General features: G+C 42.7%; 2 protein-coding genes and 1 long non-coding RNA gene across 5 annotated transcripts; 2 read left to right on the top strand and 1 right to left on the bottom strand.

Annotated features, from left to right (window-relative positions):
- Nucleotides 1-3,470: 3,470 nt before the first annotated feature.
- Nucleotides 3,471-10,158, top strand: LOC106583912 (mucin-2). Of its 2 annotated transcripts, XM_045706488.1 has the most exons (4): nt 3,471-3,760; nt 4,105-7,374; nt 7,822-7,881; nt 7,986-10,158. In XM_045706488.1, the coding sequence occupies exon 4, from the start codon at nt 8,554-8,556 to the stop codon at nt 9,757-9,759; it is 1,206 nt and encodes a 401-aa protein (XP_045562444.1). In that variant the 5' UTR covers nt 3,471-3,760; nt 4,105-7,374; nt 7,822-7,881; nt 7,986-8,553; the 3' UTR covers nt 9,760-10,158. The 2 variants fall into 2 exon arrangements, with proteins under 2 accessions (XP_045562444.1, XP_045562443.1); XM_045706487.1 differs by lacking the exon at nt 7,822-7,881.
- Nucleotides 10,159-11,023: 865 nt separating this feature from the next.
- Nucleotides 11,024-22,176, top strand: LOC106583914 (tetraspanin-4). 2 transcript variants are annotated; one of them, XM_014168573.2, is made up of 8 exons: nt 11,031-11,798; nt 13,140-13,209; nt 17,265-17,456; nt 17,639-17,713; nt 18,061-18,156; nt 20,277-20,390; nt 20,846-20,929; nt 21,374-22,176. In XM_014168573.2, exons 2-8 carry the CDS (start codon nt 13,141-13,143, stop codon nt 21,440-21,442), a joined length of 699 nt encoding a protein of 232 aa, XP_014024048.1. In that variant the 5' UTR covers nt 11,031-11,798; nt 13,140; the 3' UTR covers nt 21,443-22,176. The 2 variants fall into 2 exon arrangements, with proteins under 2 accessions (XP_045562445.1, XP_014024048.1); XM_045706489.1 differs by lacking the exon at nt 18,061-18,156 and having other exon boundaries at nt 11,024-11,798.
- Nucleotides 22,177-22,435: 259 nt separating this feature from the next.
- LOC123729882 (uncharacterized) lies at nt 22,436-24,976 on the bottom strand. The gene is made up of 4 exons (XR_006761580.1): nt 24,138-24,976; nt 23,593-23,722; nt 23,444-23,509; nt 22,436-22,870 (listed from the first exon to the last, which is right to left on the bottom strand). It is a non-coding gene; the product is annotated as an uncharacterized lncRNA (long non-coding RNA).
- Nucleotides 24,977-25,332: the final 356 nt, after the last annotated feature.

Genomic DNA, 25,332 nt, shown 5'->3' with positions numbered 1-25,332 from the left:
GTGCAGCGGAGAATGTATTCATCTTGACTTTTAATAGAAAAAAATGAACAAAAACGACTAGCAACAGTTCTGTCAGGTTATCAAGAACTAAACAGGAAAATAACTACCCACAAACCCCAAAGGAAAAACAGGCTACCTAAGTATGGCTCCCAATCAGCGACAACAATGTACAGCTGTCCCTGATTGAGAGCCATACCAGGCCAAAACAAAGAAATACAAAAACACTCGGTATAACATACTATGGGGACATACAGTCATGCCCCAAGCCAGCTCAGAGGGCACCAATCTAGAAGGCCCATGGCAGCCCAAGCACACACAGGTTCCACTTGCTCCAAAAAGGGGTTACAGAAGCCACCTTTTTCCCTAATACTTACCAGAGAAGCCTGAACTGTCAGAGCCCCATTTAGGGAACTAGAACCGTCTGCAACTTGGCTATGCGGTTCCAAGAACAATACTTACCTTGCGAGCCTAAAATGTCAGAACTCGTACAAGGAACCCCAAATCCAAGACAACAGAACACCTGTCATGACTTGGTAAAACACACACCCACAGTGCATAGCACTGACCAGAGTCGATCAACCACGGCAGCCCGAGGCTCAAACCTACAGGGAAACTGTGGTAAACAACGCCGGTTCTCAGGATTCCTGAGAGGGACAGGCGGATGTAATTGGAGGAGCCAGTTTTGCCAACAAGGTTGTTTAGCTCGGGGCCCTCCTCCCCAAGCATTTACTGTGCCAACAATGCTCCCATGTGGGTCGCTTACTGGTTGCTGAGGTACCCAAACCCGGTGTAGGCCGGGTATCAGAATGCACAGTTCCTTCCCCACGTTCAGACACACGGTTGTCAAGAGTGATGGATATGAAAATGAGCATAACAAATAATATATATTCCAGTCCTCAGACTGGTGCTCTTCCCATTCAGGAGATAATGTATGGGAGACTGGCAGCGTGCTCCATACAGTGGCGGGCATGCGCAGTTTCACCATCGGTGATGAGGGGGTATGGTCTGCTGTTCGGGGCTTCAGGTTGCCCTGGGAGGATGTCATCCAATTTACACTCTGAAAACCCTCAAGAGCCAATCTTTAATTTTCATTGTGAAAACACATGCCCTAGGGCACGGTCGGCGTTTCAAACGTACTCTTACCACTGGCCATCTTACTCAAGCAAGGAAGCACTGGCTACACAAGCAGAGCAGAAAGTAGTGAGTTTATAGTAAACACAAATCCTACCCAATCAAGGAAGCATTAGCTATACAAGCAGAGTGGAAAGTAGTTAGCTTTTAGCAAACACAAAAACCGATACCAAGACCCAAAACTCGCAACATCTAGGGCAGGGGTATTTAACTCTTACCCTACGAGGTCCGGAGCCTGCTGGTTTTCTGTTCTGCCTGATAATTAATTGCACCCACCTGGTGTCCCAGGTCTAAATCAGTCCCTGATTAGAAGGGAACAATGAAAAAATGCAGTGGAACTGGCTTCGAGGTCCAGAGTTGAGTTTGAGGGATCTAGGGGGACGAGTACCCTCTCCCCACTAACAGACACCTAAGTTGGAGCTGAATCGCATAGCTATCATGTGCTTGAAAATTTTGTAAATTGCGTGACACATTTTTCCTTCAGACGAGCTGAAGAGTAAGGAATTAATTAAATGGATGCGAGCCCCGGTATTATAGTCAGGAAGGCGGGGCTTCAGAGGTCGGGCTCGGCATCCATTGGCCTGTTGGGCGTGATTTCAGTTTGCTTCAGGTGAATAGGATTGGTCGTTGACTCCCCATAGGATGTTATACCGAGTGACTAACTAAAAGAGAACTTTCACATGTGAAAATTGAACTCTTACATTTGGAATTGTATTTTCACATATGAAAAACGTTCATATGTGAAAGTGAAAATTCTATTTTCACGTGAAAAACATTCAAATGTCACGCGTAGTTTCATGGTATCACGTGGAAATTTTGTATCCCCATGTCACATTTATTTCACGAGAGATCATGTTTTCATGTGCTCAAATGTTTTCACGTGTAGTTTTATGTTATCACGTTTCTTTTACATATTGTCACGTTATCATATTAACTTCCCATAAGATCACGTTAAACATGTTCAACTCGTGATCACCTGAAATTCATGTTTTTTCTGTAAGAGCATTAACATAAGTGACTATTTCATTGCGGGGCCTGTAGTCAGTGTCACACACACACACACACACACACACACACACACACACACACACACACACACACACACACACACACACACACACACACACACACACACACACACCAAACAGGGATAGGATTAAGTCACTTCGAGACTAAGGTGACCATGATCTAAAGTCAGTCTTGACTTCTCTTCCACTTAATATTAGGAGTTGGGGAGCATAGACTGATCTTAGTTCTGTGCCTAAGGGCAGCTGCTACCCAGAGAGACTCACCCTGGGTGTATCTGGACAGTCTCAGGACATTCTGAGGGGTCAAATGTCCCCAAGCCTAAATTCAACCACCTCCTCATGCTCTACCGCCTTCTCTCCTCCTGAGATGAACCAGTTCCACTCTTTCATGCCCCATTGTTCTGTCCTCCACTTCATGTCTTTCTCCTCTTGTCTCTCAGCTAACGTTTCATCCTCCTCTTCTTCTTCTCTACTCTCTGGCGTGGTTTCTTCTCCCTCATTCTCCATTTGCTCCACGTGCTCCATGTGCTTCTACACCTGCATTGCTTGCTTTTTGGGGTTTTAGGCTGGGTTTCTGTACAGCACTTTGTGACATCAGCTGATGTAAGAAGGGTTTTATAAATACATTTGATTGATTTGGCATGCTCTCACTGACAACTGTTTGTCAATCCCTCTTTATTCCAGATTACACTGGTCTGTATGGCTTTCTTTCTTGACTGTCTGTGTGGCTTGATGGGTTAATACGGTTGTCCTTTCTTCACCCAATGCCATACCTCGCACCCAATCCATACCTCGCACACCCTCAGTGTCAGTGACGCAAACAGATGAGGTCAATCTCAGGTTGGTAATCTCAGCTAATCCCTAATTAAATACGGACACAGCGGATACAGGGAGGTACAAAAAATAGAGGGAGAGTAGGAGAGTTGAAAAGAAGAAAAATATGAAAGGGAGTAGAGAAAAAGTAAATGATCGACAGAGCTTTAGAGGGAACAATTTTTTTTTACTGTTTCTTCAAACAATGTAATTTACACATCCTGTACACGTATGTTCATAAATTCATGTAAAATTATTTTACATAATTTAACAGAATTCCCCTAATCTGCACTGGATACTTTTTTGCCAAGCAGGCATTATGAATAATTACATTATGAGTAAAGTGTTTGACATCACTGTTGACCTCAATGGCAAAAACGCTAATTACAGACTTGAATGCTATCTGTGACTTTTCTCACCAAACTTCCGCTTATCACTTTGAATCTGTAACATGTGAAATGAATTGAGTCAACAGGAAGCGGGGTGTAGATCATGTTTTTTTTCCAAACTGCCGTCTGAGGGGACTGAGCAATGGAGGATGGAGGCAGGGCCATGTCATACCACATCATCATACCACATCCTGCCTCACCCTCCAACCTGCACCTTATGGCTCTGTTGGCGTGGTAATCAAAACGGACCGTTTCCTCTTGTCAACTTCGAATGGGTGGCTTCTGGTTCGAGGTATCCCATGGGGCCATAGGGCAGGGTGCGATAATGAGTGTTGCTGCAGAAGAGGAAATTACGAGTAAAGGGGAAGAGGCAGTGAGATGAGAAAGCTGGACAATTAGGTATGTGTACTTTTCTGTTTATTTGCATATATATTTTATTATCCATGTTGAGCAGAGTTGGTCTCTAATTGCGTGAAATCACTAGACGTACAACTTTTTCATTGAGAACTGACAACTTACTGAGTATGAGACTGAGTGACAATGGGAAGCAATGGCAGAGTGTTCAAAAGTGTGCCACAATATTACTAGCAAAACAAAGTCATCTGATTCACTGGATGCCTCCGTCTCTCTCTCGTTTTCTCTCTCTCTCTTTATTTCTCATTCTCTTCTCTCCCTCTCTCCTTTACTCTTCTCTCTATCCCACTATTCCTATCTTTCTCTGCCCCTCTCTTTCTCACACACAGACATGATGAGATTGACTCTGATTTCCCTCGCCATGTGCCTTCCTCACCTCCTCGCCACTCTTGTCTTCCATTCTACCACTGCGGCTTCACCAAGCGCCACAGAAACAACAACAACAGCTCTAGACCTTAGTATCAGCACTACAACATCAGACCCCCTGATAATTCCACTCTCCACAACTGAAAACCACCCTGGTAGGACTAGTGGCATGTTCAACACACAAGTGAAGAAAAGCGCTAGCTTAGCAGCTGTCAACAACTCAGGCAGAACGACTCAAGGAAGAGGCATTCTCAGAACAGGAACTGCCACTTACGCCACCACAGCTGTACAGAAGAGCAACAGGCACATAACTGCAGGAGACTTGAGGAGGGAAACAGAGAGCCACAATCACCATGAGACTCTTCCCTTCAGCAGACACACAGCCTCACCCACAACTGACCACCCCAGCACCACCTCTCTCCCCGGGGAGGAAGGGACTGAGTATCATGACAGCAGCACCACTGAAACAGCCAGAGAACTGAGCACACCAAATTCCATAGAGACATGGGCTGCTGACACCATTAATGACTCCAGGCTAGCGAAGCCACACTTAGACAGGTCACAAGCAGCAGACCAGCACCCTGCTACACAAGGACTAGAGATTGCATCAGGAGATTACTACACAACACAGAGAGACTTCTTCACAATCACCCCAACTAGTAGAGTGACAGGTTTGAACAGAGGTAAACAAAGTAAGGCCAACAGCGTCACAACAACAACAACAACGGTTTCACCTACGTACACAGTCACACGTCCTGGTTTGTATGAGCACATGACTGTGACTTACTGGGCTACCGGCTACAAAACACAACCTGACGACACAAGCCAGTCTATGGACAACCAGGACCACGCCACCATTTCAATCCCCCATGCTGACAATAGGACAACTCCATATATCAATGCAAACACGTTTACAGATAATGACACAGACAACGACACAAACACACTTTCACACAGTAATACCACAACCTCTAATAATCGTAACACAACAGTACTTTTGAAGGAGAAAACTCATTCATTCAGACACAACCACACAATCTCAGGTTATGACAACAGGCTGAACAACACAACTGAAAACACTGTGCATGATCGTCCTGAGTGCGGAGAGGCAGATGAAAGGTCCCTGTCGTTGCTTCCTGGCTCTTCTAGACTGGTCTGTTTCATTGTTCTGTGGGCTCTGGGATTGACTGCTTCGGTCTTCCTCGGTCTCACTGTCTTCCTGTGGGTGCGTTTGTCAGTCCAGAGAGAGAGGGGAAGGAGAGTGAGGAGAGGAGGAGAGAATGTGTCAGGGGTGGATCTGGAGAACCTGTGGGTCGACCAGATGTCGTCGGTGGAGGAAAGGGTTGAATTCTGGTACACCAACGGCTCCACCATGGGACCCGACCATAAACGGAGGGAGAGAGAGAGAGAGAGGGTGAAGGAGAGGGGGAGGAGGGAGCAGGGGAGGCAGAAAGGGATAGAGTGTGACAACCTGTGGACTCAACCCAAAGTGACACTGGAGGACATCACTGATTTCTGGTATGCAAATGGAAGAGCGATACCAGAAGAAACTACAGACCAAACGCTGTTGGAGACCTGCGTATGATTCTGTTTTTTGTACTACAGTACTACAATTTACCTGGAATTACTTTGGAGAGAAATGTTCATCATTATTTTACCAATTCCATGGCAGATTTGAACACTGTAATCCTGACCAAGTTTAAACATTTCCAAAATGAATTGATAATCTGTATGTTTATTGGCTGTAACAAAAGTATAAGTATGTGATCTACATAAGTCTACGGAAAGATAGATTAAGGCTGGGTCTGATCAGAGAGAAAGAAGAGGACAGAGAGAGAGGAATAGAGAGAGAGATCAGAACAATGTCTAACTGGAAATAACACTTGATAAGAGAGTTCCCATTTTAAGACAATTCAGACCTTGTTAGAGACACATCATCATCGTGTGTCAGACAGCAACGAGGAGATAGGTGCCATTTCTACAAACACACTGACACAAATACGGTTGACTCCTAATACTGTACATGCACTGTTATTAGGAGCTAGTCAAATAAAAAGGACTGCACTGGGCGTAAACAACTTAGTTTCATTTACCTGACTGACCATGTTTACACGCGCACAGCATTCCAGATAATAGCTCATAACCTAGTTAAGGTCTTATTCGAGATAAGCTGTTAAAATACATCTTTGATATCCCGCTTACGAGTATCCCTGTATAAACAGAATATTCCTAAATTTACCCATGATACTATGCAAAACTGAGCTTGTACAAACAATGTAAAACAACAGTAAACGGAATAATATATTTGTATGACACAGTATCCCGTCTACAATCAGCATATCCCAGGCATTTTAACTGGGTTTCTCATAACCGGGACACAAGCTTATTCGGGTTATTGTAAACGGGATATGATGCTAATATGCGGCAACTAAAAAACGGAATACTAGAATATCCCAAATAGTAACGGAATATCGGTGTGCCTGTGAACATGGTGACCTATCAGGAATTGACTATAGGTCTACCTCACAATTGATAGTGGATCGGCCATTTGATCAATAATGTATAACTGTAAATACAGTAGAAAATATACCCTTGTAGAATTTAACACCTAACCAGCTGAAGTTTGACATATAATGTCCCAAGACATGAGATTTTTTTTTTTTATTACATTATAAAACAGAATTTTCATCATACTCTCTCTACTTTGAATTCTCATGTTTTGACAACCTATGCCCTTTGACTGCCTGCTCCCCACACACACGCACACACACCGTCAAACAAACACACATCCAAGTAGGCCTGTGTGTACGTGTGCAAACACACTCTGGCTCAAACATTTCAACACACACACACAGCTTCTTCTCTTTGTAGGACCAACTTCTCCTTTTTCATCAAGAAAATAAGCACATGACGCAATAAACAAAATGAAGCTACTCTTAAGTTATTTGGCACCTCTCTAACCCCACCACTTTCGCAGTTAACAAAACTGTTTTACGAAGAATTTGATACTCTGAGGGGAAGAGATAGAGAGAACCAACTAGAGAGAGAAAGGGAGGGGAGAGAAAGAAGGGAGTGAACAGGAGGGAGGGAGGGAGGGAGCGAGCGAGCGAGAAAGGTGTTTTGGACATGTACTAGTGCACGAGATGTCATTCACACAGTACAGGAGTTAAAGCATGTGCCTTTAAGGTGGATTCATAATTTCAATCCAATCGTTTTCTCCAAGCAACATGTGGGTAAGTACGATTTTAGTTTTTTATCAAATGGCACACATTGATATATGTCTGATCTAAACAGACACTGATCTGATTAACTGTGTGAAGAGGCAAGAAAAAGGAGGGAGAGAGATGTTTCGAAAATACAATCAGGTGAACTTTCTTAGGCTTGTGTTAAATTTACTGACACGCTCTTGTAGTAAGATGGTCCTCCTAATGTATCTCTTCATAATTCTTTTTAAATACATTTTTAGGGGCCATTTTCTTTAAATACGTTATTTTTATCAATTGGTCTTTAAGTCTTCATCTTTTATCACTGTCTTTTTAAGACAGGCCAACTTGCTTTTAGACACTCATTTAGATTTTTTCCCCCCATTTCTATTATATGTAACAGTCAAATGGATGGTGACATCGTAGACAAGAATAAACAACAAAAAGTAGTGTTGGGTAACTTCCTTCATTTTTTAGGTGTGTACTAAGCAAGCATTTTACATCTACAGCGGTTCAGACAGTGGATGCTGTGAGGAGGTAAACATATTATACAGTACATGTGGCAATGTACGCATAAAATAACCTCTACATTCCTTCTTCCATATCTTCCTTTACCCTTCAATCTGTCCTTTTCTCTATAGGTCTCGTGCTTTTTTTGGTTCACCGTTGCTGCAATCTCTCACGCTACACTTGAAATAGACAGCTGATACAGAAAAGTAAAGTGAAGTGCAGGGGAGTAGGAGGAAAGCTGAAGTGCGCGAGAGGAAGAGAAGGGTTGTGTCTTTCCGGTCTATTTGCACCTAAATACACCCTAGTGAACAACAAGCCCAGCAACCAGGAGAGACAGCAAGAGAACACAAGTTTGACTATGTAAGTGCACTTCATATGCCTAACACTCAGTCAAACCTTTGTTAATAATCTAAGGCATGGCCTGAAAGAAAGGGAAATTCCGAGAGCAGTGAAGATCAAAGCCTGACACACAATCGTTGTCAAACCAAGAACCCCGGTACCTGATGACGGATACCGCTTTTCTTTTCTAGAATGTACATTTTTCTGCTCTAGACTTGTAAAACAAACCTCCAATACCTTTCAAGCCACAACGCTGTCGCTGATGCACCTCAGAAAGAGGAAGACAAACGTAATCTGAGAGATCAGCAAAACCCTTCAGGGACGGTTGACCTCTGTGACCCCTCTCACTTCTTGCCCAGTATGGAGCGGATACAGCTGATGCTTGGGGCTCTGCTCCTCTCCCTCTCTCTGCCCAGTCTCCCTGCCCAAGATAATGTCACCGTCACTGTACCTGAGAATGTCACCATGGCAGCACCTATTAATGAGGAAGTCACGATGGCAGCCTCTACACCGGAGGCCACCATAGAGACAACGCCTGCTCCTGTGGTCATCACTAGGGCACAGCCTGCCCCTGAAATCATCACCCCGGTAACTGCTATTCCGAAAGTAACTTCTGTTTTAGTACGTACCACTGATGCCATCACTATGGTAATAACAAACCCTGAGATCACCATCGTTCAGGAGTCCACCTCTGATGCACCAACTACTACTTCAGAGGTTGAAACGATGACACCTTCCCCTGTGACCACTGAAGGGCCTATAGATACGACCAATCCACCTGGTCCTAAACCCACCCTCTCCCAAGACGTCCTTATGACCGCCTCTTATCTCCCAACCCCTTCCCAGGACCACCTGACATTTGTTATCCCAGTCTGGCCCCTCCAAACCACCCCTCATCTGACGGAGGACTCCACTTACACACCTGAACCTACACCTGCCTCAGAGATTACTGCCTACCACACAGAGGGACTTACCACTGCACCCACCTCCCCATTGGTCAATCCCCCTCCCGGCCATGCCACGACCCCCGCTACCACCCACACCTCCACAGATCCAGACTCTACGGTGGCTGGGGTCAGGGTGAAGACAGGTCAGCCCAGCTTGTTATGGGTCATCATCGTTGCTCTCCTGATCGTGGTTATATTCGCGGGCGGGTTCTACTGTGTTTGTCTGGTCATCAGACGAAAGAGGCAGAGCCACACCGAGTACTTTGTGTCCAGCTTCCGGAACGGGAAGAGTTCCAAGCGGAAGAAAGGGGCGGAGGAAGACGCCTGGGCAGGGCCAGTGAAGCTAGGGCGTGGGGATGGGGAGGAGGATGAGGGTGGGGAGGAGGGAGGGAGCCCAGAGGACAACAAGAGAGAGGGGGCTGGAACGGATGTGGTGCTGAGCACATTCATAGCCAACGAGACTGAGGGAGAGAGGGGTGGGCCTGATGGGGGAGTAGGAGTGGCTGGGAGCAAGGAGGCAGAGAAATGGGAGGAGAAGGAGCCTCTGCTGTACATTGATGAGGGAGTGGAGGAGGGGCAAGAGAGGATGGCTCTTCCTTCACTTTCAAAATCGAACTGAGAAAAGACAGGAGGGGAAAAAAGAGAGGGGGAAAGTGAAAAAGAAATGGAGAGGGGAGAAGGGAATGGAAAGAAAGAAAATTAGAGTGAGAGGTAAGAAGAATGGAGGAGCGGCATTCTGTCTAACCACTGCAGTTTAAAAATAGAAGAGTTTTCCATAAAAAGATTTTCTAGGTGATAATGTAAAAGTTAAAAATATTTTTGTACTACTGAAAAGGCCTTTGACATTGTATGTATCTGTGATTGTGTGCTCTGTCAACATAACTCAGGGAAGATAGGAGTGGTTGTGTGCATGGTCATAAGTTTTACCCTTGGTATTTTGTATGCTGTTTTGTCTTAATGTTTTTTTGTTAAATAAAGTTTTAGATGTGCAGAGTGCATGTTCTAGAATGAAGTTGTTGAACGTGGCAGAATATTAATACTTTTTGCTTAACAATTTGCGGTCTTCAAATGCACTTTATTTATGGAACTGCTTAAATCAATAGCAATCAATTCATAGGTGCAAATCTGAACTTCCACTGAGACAAATAGTCACTTAGTCTCCCATTGACATCATGACTAAGTGAATATTCAACTTCAGTGGAAGTTGGGATTTGTCCCATAGAAAAGGCTTTGTTTACTTGATTTGATATGGGGTTCCCGAGTGGCGCAGCGGTCTAAGGCACTGCATCTCAGTGCTAGAGGCGTCACTACAAACACCCTGATTTGAATCCAGGCTGTATCACAACCGGCTATGATTGGGAGTCCCATAGGGTGGTGCACAATTGGCCCAGCATTGTCCGAGTTTGGCCGGTGTAGGCTGTGATTGTAAATAAGAATTTGTTCTTAATTGACTTGCCTGGTTAAATAAAAAAAACATACGTGTTGCTGATTATGGCCACTAGGTTGTGCCCTTTCCCCATCTTTATGATCAGAGCACAGTTCAATGTGACCTGCAGTAAAGAGCGGTGTTGTGATGACGCACAGGTCTTCTATTCTACTGGTCTGTTTTTTCTGAAGTTGCATCTGTTGCAAACGTCTAGCAGAGAAAACAGCAGAGATCAAAAACAGTTGTTCAGGCAAACAACTCAGTCATAGAACCCCTCTGATGTGATGTGATCACAAATTAAACTTAAAGCCACAACAACCGCTTTTAGTAAGATTGATCCTTGGTAAATAGAAAATGTTATCCTGGCCACTACACCACCTCAACCTTCGTCAACTATTATTTCAGGAAGGGGAGTAAGTATGTGTGTGGGTTGGGGGAGGGGGGTGCGTACAACAGAATCAGAGGAAATAGAAGAGAAACAAATCTGCAACTCTGTCAAATAAATGCCTTAATGTCTCTCTGCTCTGCTCTGCTGAATAGGATAATCTGACAGAGAATAATGTTTGTTTAGAGAGAGAGAAGGAGAGAGGTAGAGAGTGTGAAAGGGAGGAGGGAGAGAGATGTGGTGAGTAAGGGGATGGAGGTGTGGAGGAAGAAGGGGCGCTGGAGGAGCGACGGCAAAAATACTGAGGAGAGGAGAGAGCAAGAGAGAAAAGAGAGCGGCCAACAACACAGTCACATCTGGAAGTTATTGAGAAGTAGAGAGAGCGAGGGAGAGAGAAAGAGAGAGAACTATTGTGAATTGAAAAGAGGGAGAAAGGATAAACAAACTCTAGATGTAGGGATAGATAGATTTATTAAATGTATCAACTGAGTTAAAGATTTACGGGAGGACAGAGTTTATCTAAAAGTTGACAAGAATTCTACAGTGGACAGAGAGAAAGGAACAGAGGAAACAAAGAGAGAGCGCAAGAAACTGTAATTCTATCCTAAGAACAATCCATACCAAGAGGGGAGGACGACAAAGAGGGAAAATTAATGTAGCTTTCTAATCTGGAGGACCGTCTAAAACAGAACAAAGTGGACTGAATCAAAACTTATGTTATTGAGTTGAAATTAAATCAACTCAACAAAGGAGAAGAGTCCAGAGACCAAAAGAGGAGTCCCTTAGTCTGGAATTCTTCTACGCATTTGTCTTCCTATCAGGGCCTGTGGAGTCAACCATCAGACAGGTACAGTAGACTTAATTAAAACAAAACACACACAACACACACACACACAGTCTTGTACAGCTAACCTTGTGGGGACACACAATTCAGTCCCATTCAAAATCCTATTTTGCCTAACCCCTAACCTTAACTCATATTCTTACCCTTACACTAACCCAAAAAGCTAACCTTAACCCTAACCCTAGCTCCTAACCACCCTAAAACTAACCCTAGCTCCTAACCCTAACCCTTAACGTTAATCTAGCCCTAACACAAATTCTAACCTTAACCCTAAACTCCCTAGAAATAGCATTTGACCTCATGGGGACTAACAAAATGTCCCCAGTTGGTCAAATGTTTGTTTGTTTACTATTCTTGTGGGGACACACACACACACGTTAAAGGTCTCGGCCATTGCAGGTATGCCTTGTCTGTGTATGCATGAATCCTAGTAATGGCATATATTGATTTATGATAAATTGGTTGTGTAAGACTGAGACTAATTTATATGTAATATAATTTACATCAGAACTTAAGCCAAAGTAGTTTTTTTCTTCTTCTGTAGGTCTGCCTTCAGTTATGTCCATTCTAAGCGTTGAACAAATAAAAACGCATAAAATGCTTTTGCATTGTTCACACTATTAACATGAATGTCTTTTTGCTTGATCAAGAATTGTTCCCCATTTTCAAAGACTGACTCTTACTTTACAACTATTAATAAAATACATACTCCTCTGTTTCATTCTGTTCTAAGTATTTTTAAGTATTTTCTACCACACTATTCTGCCCTCTGGCATTAGCATGCCTTTAGAAAGAGCTCTACTTCCAGTCGTGTTATGAGTCATGTTTATCATGTCTCTGGCTGGTCATGGTAACCTTCCACGACCGCCCCACATGAGTTAAATTAGCACGCACACACAATTAGCAGTCCAACAGGAGAAGGGAGGTTCCTTCCTGTCCGCTCCAACAAGCTGACTTCCTGTGTGTGGAACAGGTCACTAGATTCCAACACAGTGACTGTGTGACTTATCAGACCCACTCAGGAAAACAGCCTAGGGAATAAGTCCACCATACACACTGTACTGGCTGGCTAAGAACATTACAACACAGGCATAGACCCCCCCCCCACACACACACACACAACTAACCGCAGCCACACCATATAAATACCTTTAGAAGTAATCTAACCACAATACACAAAACCATCTGCCACCACAACCACACCTCAAATGTGCTGTATGTCCAAGGTATACTTGAGTAGAGTTAAGTAGATTAAACTTCTCAAGTCTTGTCTTGAACTTGTTATAAACTAATTAGCTTGAACTTGATATTAGTATATAAAATAATTTGTTCTCTCTCTGACAGGATGTCAGCCTCTCGGAGGTGCCTGTGCTGCGTGAAATACCTCATGTTCGTCTTCAACCTCATCTTCTGGGTCAGTACCTTCACATCTCTGTCCTTTGGCATGCCTCAGCTTTTCGAAGGCACAATCTGTATGATTTTCTGCTGTCCAATGGTAATTTAAATGAATTACATACAGTACAGTATACCCATTGTTTGAATCTTGAAGAATATAACTTACCAAACAAAGTGGGAGGGACAGGCTGTTGAAATCACAGATTGGGCTTTTTAGCTCCAATTCCAGTTCTGATCTGTTTCTGGTCTTTGTCTAGTCCTGTTTGTGTGGTTCTATTATGGTGTTCTTCTAGCTCTCTTGTCCTGTTTTGGCTCAGTTCTGGTCTGTTCCATTCTACATACTTACATACCATAAGAGATTGTAAATTCTGGTCTTAAACTATTCTGATTCCAATCTGGCTTTGTTCTAGTTTTGTACTGGTTTTGTTGTGGTCCTGTTTTTATTATGTTCACGTTTGGTCTATTTATTTGTCTCCCAAGTTAATATATTTGTGATCCCAGATAAACATGAAAATGACCTTAGGCTGAGGAACAAGTTCACCATGCACCACACATAATGTACAGTATTGGCTAACAACACAAGGATGTGAACACAAACTCTGAATTAGATATAATAAAGTCATAAAGGGCCATGGAGTAAAAAAAAAAAAAAGTGGGAAAACATGATAAAGCCTCTGGTTGGTGCCACCAAGACATAAAACTACACTCCAATAACTCTGGACATACAGTACTAGTCAAAAGTTTGGACACATCTTACTTATTTTTACTATTTTCTACGTTGTATAATAATTATAAAGACATCAAAACTATGAAATAATACATATAGAATCATGCAGTAACCAAAAATATATTTTATATTAGACATTCTTCAAAATAGCCACCCTTTGCCTTGTTGACAGCTTTGCACACTCTTGGCATTCTCTCAACCAGCTTCATGAAGTAGTCACCTGGAATGCATTTCAGTTAACAGGTGTGCCTTGTTAAGAGTTCAAGTAACAGACAAATATCAACATCAACTGTTCAGAGGAAACTGCGTGAATCAGGCCTTCATCAAATCAAATTTTATTGGTCACATACACGTTTAGCAGATGTTATTGCGGGTGAAGTGAAATGCTTGTGTTTCTAGCTCCAACAGTGCAGTAATATCTAACTAGTAATATCTAACAATTTCACAACAATACACACAATACATACAAATCTAAAGGAATGGAATTAAGAATATAGAAATATTTGGATGAGCAATGTCAGAGCGGCATAGACTAAAATACAGTAGAATAGAATACAGTATATACACTACCGGTCAAAAATGTTATAGCACCTAGTCATTCCATTTTTTTCTTTTTAAAAACTATTTTCTACATTGTAGTGAAGACATCAAAACTATGAAATAACACAAATGGAATAATGCAGTAACCAAAAAAAAGTGTTAAACAAATAATCTGATGCAGGTCATCTGATGCAGCACTCTGGTAAGGGTAAAATAGCCTGGAGGTGTGTTGGTTATTGTCATGTTGAAAAACAAATGATAGTCCCACGAAGCCCAAACCAGATGGGATGGCGTATCGCTGCAGAATGCTGTGGTAGCCATGCTGGTTAAGTGTGCCTCACAAAGACACGGCGGTTGGATCCAAAAATTGGCAATTTGGACTCCAGACCAAAGGACAAATTTCCACCGGTCTAATGTCCATTGCTCGTGTTTCTTGGCCCAAGCAAGTCTCTTCCTCTTATTGGTGTCCTTTAGTAGTGGTTTCTTTGCAGCAATTCGACCATGAAGGCCTGATTCACACAGTCTCCTCTGAACAGTTGATGTTGAGATGTGTCTGTTACTTGAACTCTGTGAAGCATTTATTTGGGCTGCAATTTCTGAGGCTGGTAGCTCTAATGAACGTATCCTCTGCTGCAGAGGTAACTCTGGGTCTTCCATTCCTGTGGCGGTCCTCATGAGAGCCAGTTTCATCATAGCGCTTGATGGTTTCTGCGACTGCACTTGAAAAAACTTTCAAAGTTCTTATTTTCCGTATTGACTGACCTTCATGTCTAAAAGTAATGATGGGCTGTCAATCCTCTTTGCTTATTTGAGCTGTTCTTGCCATAATATGGACTTGGTCTTTTACCAAATCTTCTGTATACCCCCCTACCTTGTCACAACACAACTGATTGGCTCAACCGCATTAAGAAGAAAATTAATTCCACAAATTAACTTTTAAGAAGGCACACCTGTTAATTGAAATTAATTCCAGGTGACTACCTCATGAAGCTGGTTGAGAGAATGCAAAGCCGTCATCAAGGCAAACGGTGGCTACTTTGAAGAATCTAAAATCAAAAAAATACTTTTTTGGTTACTACATGATTCCGTATGTGTTATTTCATAGTTTTGATATATTCACTATTATTCTACCATGTAGAAAAAAGTAAAAATAAAGAAAAACCCAATGAATAGGGGTTCTAAAACATTTGACCGGGAGTGTACATATGAGATGAGTAATGCAAAAATGCGTAAACATTATTAAAGTGGCTAGTGTTCCATTATTAAAGTGGCCAGTGACTTCAAGTCTATGTACAGTATATATGGCAGCAGCCTCTAAGGTGCTAGTGATTTCTATTTAACAAGCTGATGGTCTTGAGATTGAAAAACAGCTTCTGTCTCTCAGTCCCAGCTTTGATGCATCTGTACTGACCTCGCCTTCTGGATGGTAGCAGGGTGAAAAGGCAGTGGCTCGGGTGGTTGGTGTCCTTGATGATCTTTTTAGCCTTTCTGTGACATCGGGTGCTGTTGGTGTCCTGGAAGGCAGGTAGTTTGCCCCCAGTGATGCGTTGGGCAGACCGCACCACCCTCTGGAGAGCCTTGCAGTTGCGGATGGTGCAGTTGCCATACAAGGCGGTGATACAGCCTGACAAGATAGTCTCAACTGTGCATCTGTAAAATTTTGTGAGGGTTTTAGGTGCCAAGACAAATTTCTTTAGCCTCCTGAGGTTGAAGAGGCGCTGTTGCGTCTTCTTCACCACACTGTCTGTGTGGGTGCACCATTTCAGTTTGTCAGTGATGTGTACCCCTAGGAACTTGAAGCTTTCCACCTTCTCCACTGCGGTCCCGTCGATGTGCATAGGTGGGTGCTCTCTCTGCTGTTCCCTTTAGTCCACAATCTGCTCCTTTGTTTTGTTGATGTTGAGTGAGTGGTTATTTTCCTGGCACCACACTCCCAGGGCACTCACCTCTTCCCTGTAGGCCGTCTCATAATTGTTGGTAATCAGGCCTAATGCTGTTGTGTCGTCTGCAAACTTGATGATTGAGTTGGAGCCGTGCGTGGCCAGGCAGTCATGGTGAACAGGAAGTACAGGAGGGGGCTGAGCACACACCCTTGTGGGGCCCCTGTGTTGAGGATCAGTGAAGTAAAGGTGTTGTTGCCTACCTTCACCACCTGGGGGCGGCCCGTCAGGAAGTCCAGGACCCAGGGCGGGGTTCAGACCCAGGACCACGAGCTTAATGATGATATAAATTATATTTTCATTTGTTTAACACTTTTTTGGTTACTACATGATTCCATATGTGTTATTTCATAGTTTTGTTGTCTTCACTACTTTTCTACAATGTAGAAAATAGTAAAAATGAATAAAAACCCTTGAACGAGTAGGTGTGTCCAAACTTTTGACTGGTACTGTATGTTAGTTCCTAGGAACATATGGAAACATGATCAAGACTCCTGCCAAATCTCTACGTATGTAGGTCAAGCAGGCAGCATTAATGATCTCATTCTGTTTCTGCTTTTAAAACGCACAACTTATAACACAGGGTAGCCTGATCCCATATGTAAGTGCTTTTATACATGTAGACACATACAGATCTGGGACCAGTCACAACAGGCAGGGTGAGTCCCAATGCAAAAACTTCCTTTCCTGTGTCCTATCTTCTAACTATGGAGGCAACTACTTCTGACTCGAAAATCTATGTTTATCCAACAAATAGATTACTTTGAGGACTGAAAACATGGGTCAAACTTTGATTTTGGAAAGAACTACCACTACGTATTGGGATTCACCCTAAGTCACCTTTTGTGTCTCCTCTCTCCTGTATAGCTGGGAGGGTGTGGCCTGTTTGGAGTGGGAGTGTGGCTATCATTCACCCAGTCCGAGTTCTCCTCCCTCCCGCTGTCTTTTCCCTCACTCTCTGCAGCAAACCTACTTCTGGTCGCTGGGGGCGTCACCATGGTGACAGGCTTCCTGGGTTGCCTTGGCGCCCTGAAGGAGCAGCGCTGCCTGCTGATGACGGTGAGTCCCCATGACATCACAAAACATGGGTCAACCTCAAACATGTTAAATACCTTTACAAGTCAACTTACCACAACACACAAAACCACATACACACGCACAGGTCCAAATCATTTAAAATATCTATTCTCATCCCCTAACCCATCCCTCTCTTCCATCTCTCTCTCCCTCCCTCTCCACAGTTCTTTGTAATTCTTTTGATCCTGGTGTTGACAGAGGTGACTCTAACCCTGGTCCTCCATATCTTTCACAACGAGGTAAGTCCAGTCTACCATCCATCTACAACCCTCCTGGCCACTCATAAAGATCCAGTTTCACCCACTAATGTTTAACAACCCCAAATGGGAGTCATTAGTAAAGTTTTACCACTATATTACCACTAAATTAACAACCAGTGTTTAAAAATAAACAATATACCGATACAGAGGTTGATGCAGAAGACAAAGAGGTGGTACCGTCATCTACATTCTAGAAGCCTTCTGTACATCTACATTATCCCCTATATCTGTCTCATATGCTGCAAGTATATGAAGGCCCCCACTTCATCCTTCTCTTTCTTTCTTTCTTTCTTTCTTTCCTTCTCCCTCTCCATCCCTTCTTTCAGCTGGACACGAAAGCTCAGGATGAGTTAAAGGAGGGGATGAAGGATTACTTGACAGACGAAGGACTGAAGAGGTCATGGGACAATGTGCAGAAAATGGTAGAGGGGGGTGGGGGTTAGGGGAAGCCCACCAATCTCTAGTTTGTCACCTTATATGGTGCTTGTGTCTGTTCTGTGTATATTTTGTGTATTTAGTGATAAATCACTTAATCTGACTGACGATGAGAGTAAGGACTTACACTGAGTATAGAAAACATTAAGAACACCTGCACGTTCCATGACATAGACTGACCAGGGGAATCGAGAGGTGAAAGCTATAATCCCTTATTGATGTCACTTATTAAATCTACTTCAATCAGTGTAGATGAAGGGGAGGAAACAGGATAAAGGAAGATTTTTAAGCCTCGAAACAATTGAGACGGATTGTGTATATGTGCCATTCAGAGGGTGAATGAGACAAGAAAAAATATTTAAGTGCCTTTTAATGGGGTATGGTAGTAGTTGCCAGGTGCACCAGTTTGTGTCAAGAACTGCAATGCTGATGGGTTTTCACACTCAATAGTTTCCCATGTGTATCAAGAATGGTCAAACAGCCAACTTAACACAACTGTGGGAAGTATTGGAGTCAGTACGGGCCAACATCCCTGTGAAACACTTTCAACACCTTGTAGAGTCCATGCCTTGACGAATTGAAGCTGTTGGTTAAATTATAAAAATATTGTGTCATTATTTCGACAGGATATACAGCCTACACCTTCTCGTTTTGAACTTCTAATGTGAGTGGGTCTGGGTTAGCATCATGACAACTACACGAGCAGACACCTACCGATTTGACAGCTCTAATGCAGTTACACATCCGACATGGCAAAAACACCAGGGGTGCGTTCAGTTCACTTGAATGTTTGCTACGTTGTGGAACAGCTTGTACTGAATGACACGTTTCTCCAACGCGTTCTTGAACAGACTGAGGTACGTTTGCTCTGTTCGGTGGGTGTGCCAGAGTGTGGCTTGAAGCATTGACTGACGTATTTAAAAGGCAGAGGTGCATTTTGAAATCAGAACTGCATGCAGCCCAGCTATGCGGGTGTAGGCCATCCCGGCCTTAGTGATCATTAATGGGCCAATCCCCAGTTCTTGTTTTTTGGAAATCAGCTAACTTCCTGCATTTCAACACATTTTGGCATGGTGCAGAGAGAAACATTTGCAGTTTTATAATGCTATTCCACACATTTTGTCTTGAGGCTAAGAGAAAAGTTTGCAGTTTTAAAGCAAATTTCCTGCAATTATACACTTTTGCTGTTTTATAGCTCTCCGCTGGGCACTGTTCCATGTTGGTTCAATGTAATTTCATTGAAATGCCGTGGAAGCAAGGTTGATTCAACCAGTGCGTGCCCAGTGGGCCATCTCATGCTTTTGTTCATATTTTACCATGAGGCTGAGAGAGAATTGTGCAATTTAACAGCTAATTTCCTGCAGTTAGCCGTGAGTTCTGACTGATTCGTTGCCATAGAAATGTACCTGGCAAAAAGGTGAGCCATATTCGTATGACCGGTTATACCTAGTTGAACTCAGAGTTGACCTAAGTTACCTCCTAACTCCTCAAACCTGCTTAGTAGGATACCCCTCAGAACTGACCATCCATTGTTTTACTTTGTTTACAAACATTGGAGTAAAACAAGCTTATATTTTGAGGGGTTCTGGTGGGGTACGACAGTTGAACTAAGCTCATGAGGCATCTATAAGTATATTCTTCAAGAATCAATGGCTACATATCATTCATTTATATGTCCAAATATGGATGTAGCAATTGTAGATTGTCCCTTTTCAGGGACCTTACTTAACCAGTCAGCATGCTACTGTAGCTGTTCCAGTAGACTTCCAGCAATTGCGCGAACACTATTTAGCATTGGCTCGCGAAAATACCTCTAACTTCATTCATACTGGACACAGAGACATAAAAATAGTATCCATGAGTTCACCAGACTCGGCGTAAGTAGAAAAAGGGCCAAAATCTGGCACTATCCCTTTAAATCTCCTGAATTGGCTAGAAAGTTACATCCATGTACATACTGTATAGTATCAGTGAGTCTGAGGGGCTGTGCAGTTGCTGATTCAGGGACACATTCTTTAGGGGCACAATTTCAAACAAACAAACTAACAATTTGAAAGAGAGTCAGAGACCAACAGAGATAATAACAAATGCAATATTTGTTTCTTAGTTCAAGTGCTGCGGCGTGACCAACAAAACAGATTGGTACCTCGTGATCAACGGAACGCTCCCCTTTTCCTGCTGCTCCAGTGGGATGGACCAATGTGTTGAAGGATGGATCGAGGTCAGACCACTTCTCAAATGTAGGGGGGGACAGGGAGGAGGGGGAGTCAAGGTTCAACAGCCTGCTCACAAGACATTTCCCAGCTGCCTACATGTCTTGCTGTGCGATGTACATGTGCGCTCACACTTACAAGAATGTAAAGAATGACCCTGCCTGTGATAATACAATTTATTTTCTCGACTGCGTTCTTTCAACACTTAATTCTCATCAACATATTGCTCTCCTTCTCAACTCACATCTGTCCTCCACTCTTCTCTTCTCTTCTCTCCTCTACCCAACCCCCATCTCCCTCTCTGTCCCCCACCCTCCCCCTCATCTACTGCTCCTTTGCCTTTGCCCTTTTCTCTTCCCCTTTTCCTCTCACATTTCCCTCTCCTCCTCCCATCCTTCCCTCTCCTCCTTCCCCTTTGTCCTTCTCTCTTCCCACGGTTTCCTCTTCCTCTTCCCTCTCTCAGCCGTGTTATCAGAAGGCCAGACAGTGGCTCCTGGACAACATCCTCTCTGTCCTGGTGTTTGGAGTCTGCATTGGCATTGTCCAGGTAACTACCAAATATTAATTGAGCAATCAATTCCCACCAAGCAGGATCATTGTTAGTCAACTAAATTTGCTAAACACCCAGATATAACTTAACTTGCATGTTTATGAAGAAAGCTTGAATCTGGGTTATTGAGAATATTTAGTCTGTTGTAACATATCTAAACTTGATGAACTAAGAAATATGAGCTCTCTCAGTGAACTAAGAAATGAGCTCTCTCAGTGAACTAAGAAATATGAGCTCTCTCAGTAAACTAAGAAATATGAGCTCTCTCAGTAAACTAAGAAATATGAGCTCTCTCAGTGAACTAAGAAATATGAGCTTCAAACATTGAGTTAAAAAAAATCTAAACATTTAGGAAAGTTATCTGGCAAACAATTAACTTATCCGGTTTTGTGAAATATAGGTCACCATTTTTATAACTCAAACATTCTCTTGTCGTTTCAGATCCTGGCTCTGATTTTCTCCCTGCTGATGTACTGCCAGATCCTCCGTGCTGAGAAGTACTTGGACTGATCTGGGACTGGTCCTTCACAGACAGGAGAGGCTGAATGAGAGACTCCCTAGCTGGCGCAGAGTTCATCTAACGTTTCTTTCAAGTTTTGCTTCGGTTATTTTAAAAATAACTTCTCCACACCGCGGTGGGAACTAAAAAAAAGTGTTGGCTGGGTCCTGAATGTTATATACCTGCTGCTGGGGATGGTTTTTCAGAACATTAGATCCAGATCAAAATCATCCTTTTTGCATGTTCAATTCTGTTTAAGTTTAATAAAATATATTTGAATGAGAACACATCACACATTTGAAGGGTTATTTTCCTCTGGATTGATGGTTCTTAGAACACTGCACTAAAAACCATGGTGCACATTCCAGGTCGTCTTCATTGCGGTCATGTTGCTCAGATCTCACAACGCCTGGCAAAGTGTAATTCATTTGGCTTTGAGAGATCTGATCATCTGGAATACAGCCCTTTACTTATCATGTTTACGGAAGGACATTATTTGTAACTATTGGGGACTACGTGCTACTTGTCACTTTCACTATTAGCCGATGATATTGTTTAGTAGTGAAAATATAAAGTGCTAACTCTGATGTCCATGAACAAGCAGTGAGATTTGCCCCAAAGAAACACTTACAGTATTCTGTTCAACTGCAGCATATTTTAAGCAGAAGTCTAAACTATACGTTTTAAAGTGAGCCTTACCAAAGCAAATAAAATGTAAATACATTGTAATTTGTATGCATGTGAAGTGGTAGTTGTTTTGTGAACTTGAGCATTTTGTAAAATACACACATGTATGACTCTGATTGTGAATGCGGTAATAGTTCAAACAACTTGTTTTCCATATTGTGCGTATGAGGTGTTGTCGGTATGAATTCACTTCTCTTATAGTTGAGACGAGCCTATGCTTTCATATACTTATTCCGTCCAATAGACAACTGAAGAGGTAATTGACTTGCAATAGGGTTCGTCATTCTAATGAAATATATATCACATATAATTATAAATGGACTATGAAAGTATGCTATTTAATTATGATCTGCAGTCATAACACCAAGTAATGAAACCCAAACCAAACCGATGACTACACTGTACAGTTCTTTGTAAAACATGTCTATAGAAAAACTTTGATAAAAAAATTATTGTATAAGTACACATGATTTTCAGACAAATACAATTGTGACAATTCACGTGTCGTAGTGTTATAAAAAGATAATGCCTTCTCCGTCTCTCATCACAGGAGAGACTGAGGTCATAGGAAGGGCCCTGAGTTCTACCTGACCTGATCGGAAACAACTCCAGGCCTTAGTCCTAGATTAGAGTTCATACAGTATTCCTGTGTTCACCATTCAAAGGAAGTAGTGAGGATTTCCCGAGCTGCCTTGACGGTGTAGGGTTGTCAGTCGTACTCCAAAATCTCTAGCAAACTGAACGATACTTTCCTGCAGATGGAAAATGGGAGGTGTGGGATTAGATTTTGAGGGAAAATCAGAACCAGATGCCTGATGTGGTCAGTGACTTCTGCCTCCTGGTGGTTGTGTTTGGAAACAACCTTTAAACAGACAGGGGGCGCCAATGTCCACATTTACATTTTTTAAAAGAGGGGTTATCTTACAATGTCACGAAAACGATGCGCAAGCTTCAATGGGGCAAAAATCCGTGTGTTGTTGCGATTCTGGATGGCCAGAAGGCTAGCAACAATGACAAGATGCCATGTGGGGAATTGTAAGTGGCTCGTTTCAGCTAGTTTTATCTTGTTCTTGATACCATACCATGTCTTGTTTTGAGGTGTTTTGACTGATGTCACTTCTACACTAACATGGTCAGAATTCCCTAGCTAGCTAACCAACACCACAAAAAGTGCTCATTGTGCAAATATATTTATGTTTTCAATAAACATTGGAGACGAAATAAAGCACACCATATGACGGTAGGTAGTTCGTAACGGTGTAGGTAGTTAGTTAGTAAATGCAGTGTCAGGTGATCTAGATCTAGTTCTACACCAGAAGCCTTACCTTGTAGTTGATGGCTTCCCCTTCCATAGACAGTACCTGGACGAGCTGGCACACCATTTCTTCTTTCTGAGGACAGGAGAGATGGATAGATGGGTAAAAATAAAGAATAGCCATACAGCAGCATAGCATGTGTGTGTGTTTCCACTCACCAGGGGGAGGACTGACCGGGGTGGTAGCAGGGGTCGTGGCTGGACCTTTGGGGTCTCTTCATACTGTGAGACCACTGAGCAATCTTGTCCAGAGTCTCAGCCACCTCCTCATAGAACTCAAGAGGGTGTGCTACAGAGAGTGATGGGAGGAGAGAATAGTATGAGTGTATAAAATGGGCTCTGGTCCTGGGGAGCTACTGGATGTTGCAGGCTTTAATTCCAGCTTTTGTTCCAACACCTTGTTTGAAATAATCAACTAAACATTCAACTTGAATCAGGTGTGTTGCAGTGTTAATTTCGTCAACAATAACTATGACGAAAAATAGTCGTCAACAACCTATTGTTCCTGACAAAAACAAAATTACGATAACGAGACACCCTGAAAACTATAACTATTACCAATTGCTTTTCATTTTAGTTGAAAAAAATATAACGAGACGATAAGTCCACGTGGAACTAATAGACATTGATTTTGACATGAAGTTTATTTTCATCTGTTTTGGCAGCGGTTCAAACTCATAAAAGACACACCCTGGTCCACCTACCCTTGCCTTATGCCCTTGGGGAATTCCCGTCATCATCTTGGCGGGCGGTCCAAATGATTAGCCAAGCAAGGGAAGTTTGCAACGTAAGCCCGTCAGCCCTCGTTCAGTCGAGTTTGCGAGTGTACAACTATGTTCACCCTGGGGCCTGAAACTCCCCATAATGGAGAAGTCAACATACAAGTGTATGTAAAAACGAATGTAAAAAGGATAGAAATTGTGCTACTAATGCACACGATGGCATAAACACGTGTCGTAAAAGTAATTCTGTTTTTGTTTGGTTAGCTTTTGGAAATTGTAGAAATAAAACATTTTCCTTCTTCAGAAGTTCCATCTAGGCAGGCTAACGTTAGTTAGCTAATTAATTTGCTAGCTATCATACAGTAGGCGTATATTAAGAATTATATAGTTAATATAATTAGACATGCAATGATAATTGACTGTAGCGCATATAAAGCACCCACAAGCTACCGGTAGCTGAAAACACAATAATCGCGGGATGAAAGAGCAGTGTTGCCAACTCCTCAGTAAGGAAAGTAGCTATTGGCTGTCCTAAAAGTTGCTAGAAGTTGCTAAATGACGTCATTACCTAATTTGCATATTTGGCCATGTGCATGCAATTGTGATGGACGCTGTAGGTGAGAGGAATAACATCGTGGGAAAGACAAAATGTGTGTAAAAAACACCCTAAATATGTTTAGAACTACAAATGAACTTTCTTCAGTCGATTCTTGTTTTTTTTATGTCACAATTTCAATCCTCCTGCTTTATCCGGGCTTGGGACTGGCAAAAGTGACCCAAAAGAGACACTCTGGCGGAGTTACTTAGTTTTTTATTTTAGTTTTCTTAATTTGGTTTGGTTTTTAACCTTATGGTCCACTTAGGAGCCTACAACAAGTCACAGTAAAACATGAACATTTAAAAAAAAAAAATGTATACAATCTACATTAACAATCTAAATGGACCAAAAAGAGACAATAGAAAAAACTGTCAATGACAATGTGAGAAAATTATGGTAACTAGTCTGGCCCTAATTCAGGTGTTTTTTTTTAATGTAAACCAGGGCGGGATCAGCTAGCAGCGGCTTCCCGCATGCGCGATTCATTTGCAGTCTGGAGGCAGAGGGGCTCTGGCTGCAGCAGGGACGGACTGCTGCGCGAGGACTGGGCCGCCTGTGAGTGCTTTGGGTTGGGGGTGG

Source organism: Salmo salar, chromosome ssa23 (genome assembly GCF_905237065.1).
Source record: "Salmo salar chromosome ssa23, Ssal_v3.1, whole genome shotgun sequence".
Taxonomy (NCBI): Eukaryota; Metazoa; Chordata; class Actinopteri; order Salmoniformes; family Salmonidae; genus Salmo; species Salmo salar.
The sequence above is the reverse complement of the archived record's forward strand: the minus strand, read 5'-3'. Positions and strand labels throughout refer to the sequence as shown.

Coding starts and splice junctions, on each gene's coding strand:
- LOC106583912 (XM_045706487.1), top strand. CDS start 8,554: ATGGAGCGGATACAGCTGATGCTTGGGGCTCTGCTCCTCTCCCTCTCT.
- LOC106583914 (XM_014168573.2), top strand. CDS start 13,141: ATGTCAGCCTCTCGGAGGTGCCTGTGCTGCGTGAAATACCTCATGTTC. Junction 17,457..17,638: donor AGCGCTGCCTGCTGATGACG/GTGAGTCCCCAT, acceptor CCCTCTCCACAG/TTCTTTGTAATTCTTTTGAT. Junction 18,157..20,276: donor GGGACAATGTGCAGAAAATG/GTAGAGGGGGGT, acceptor TTTGTTTCTTAG/TTCAAGTGCTGCGGCGTGAC.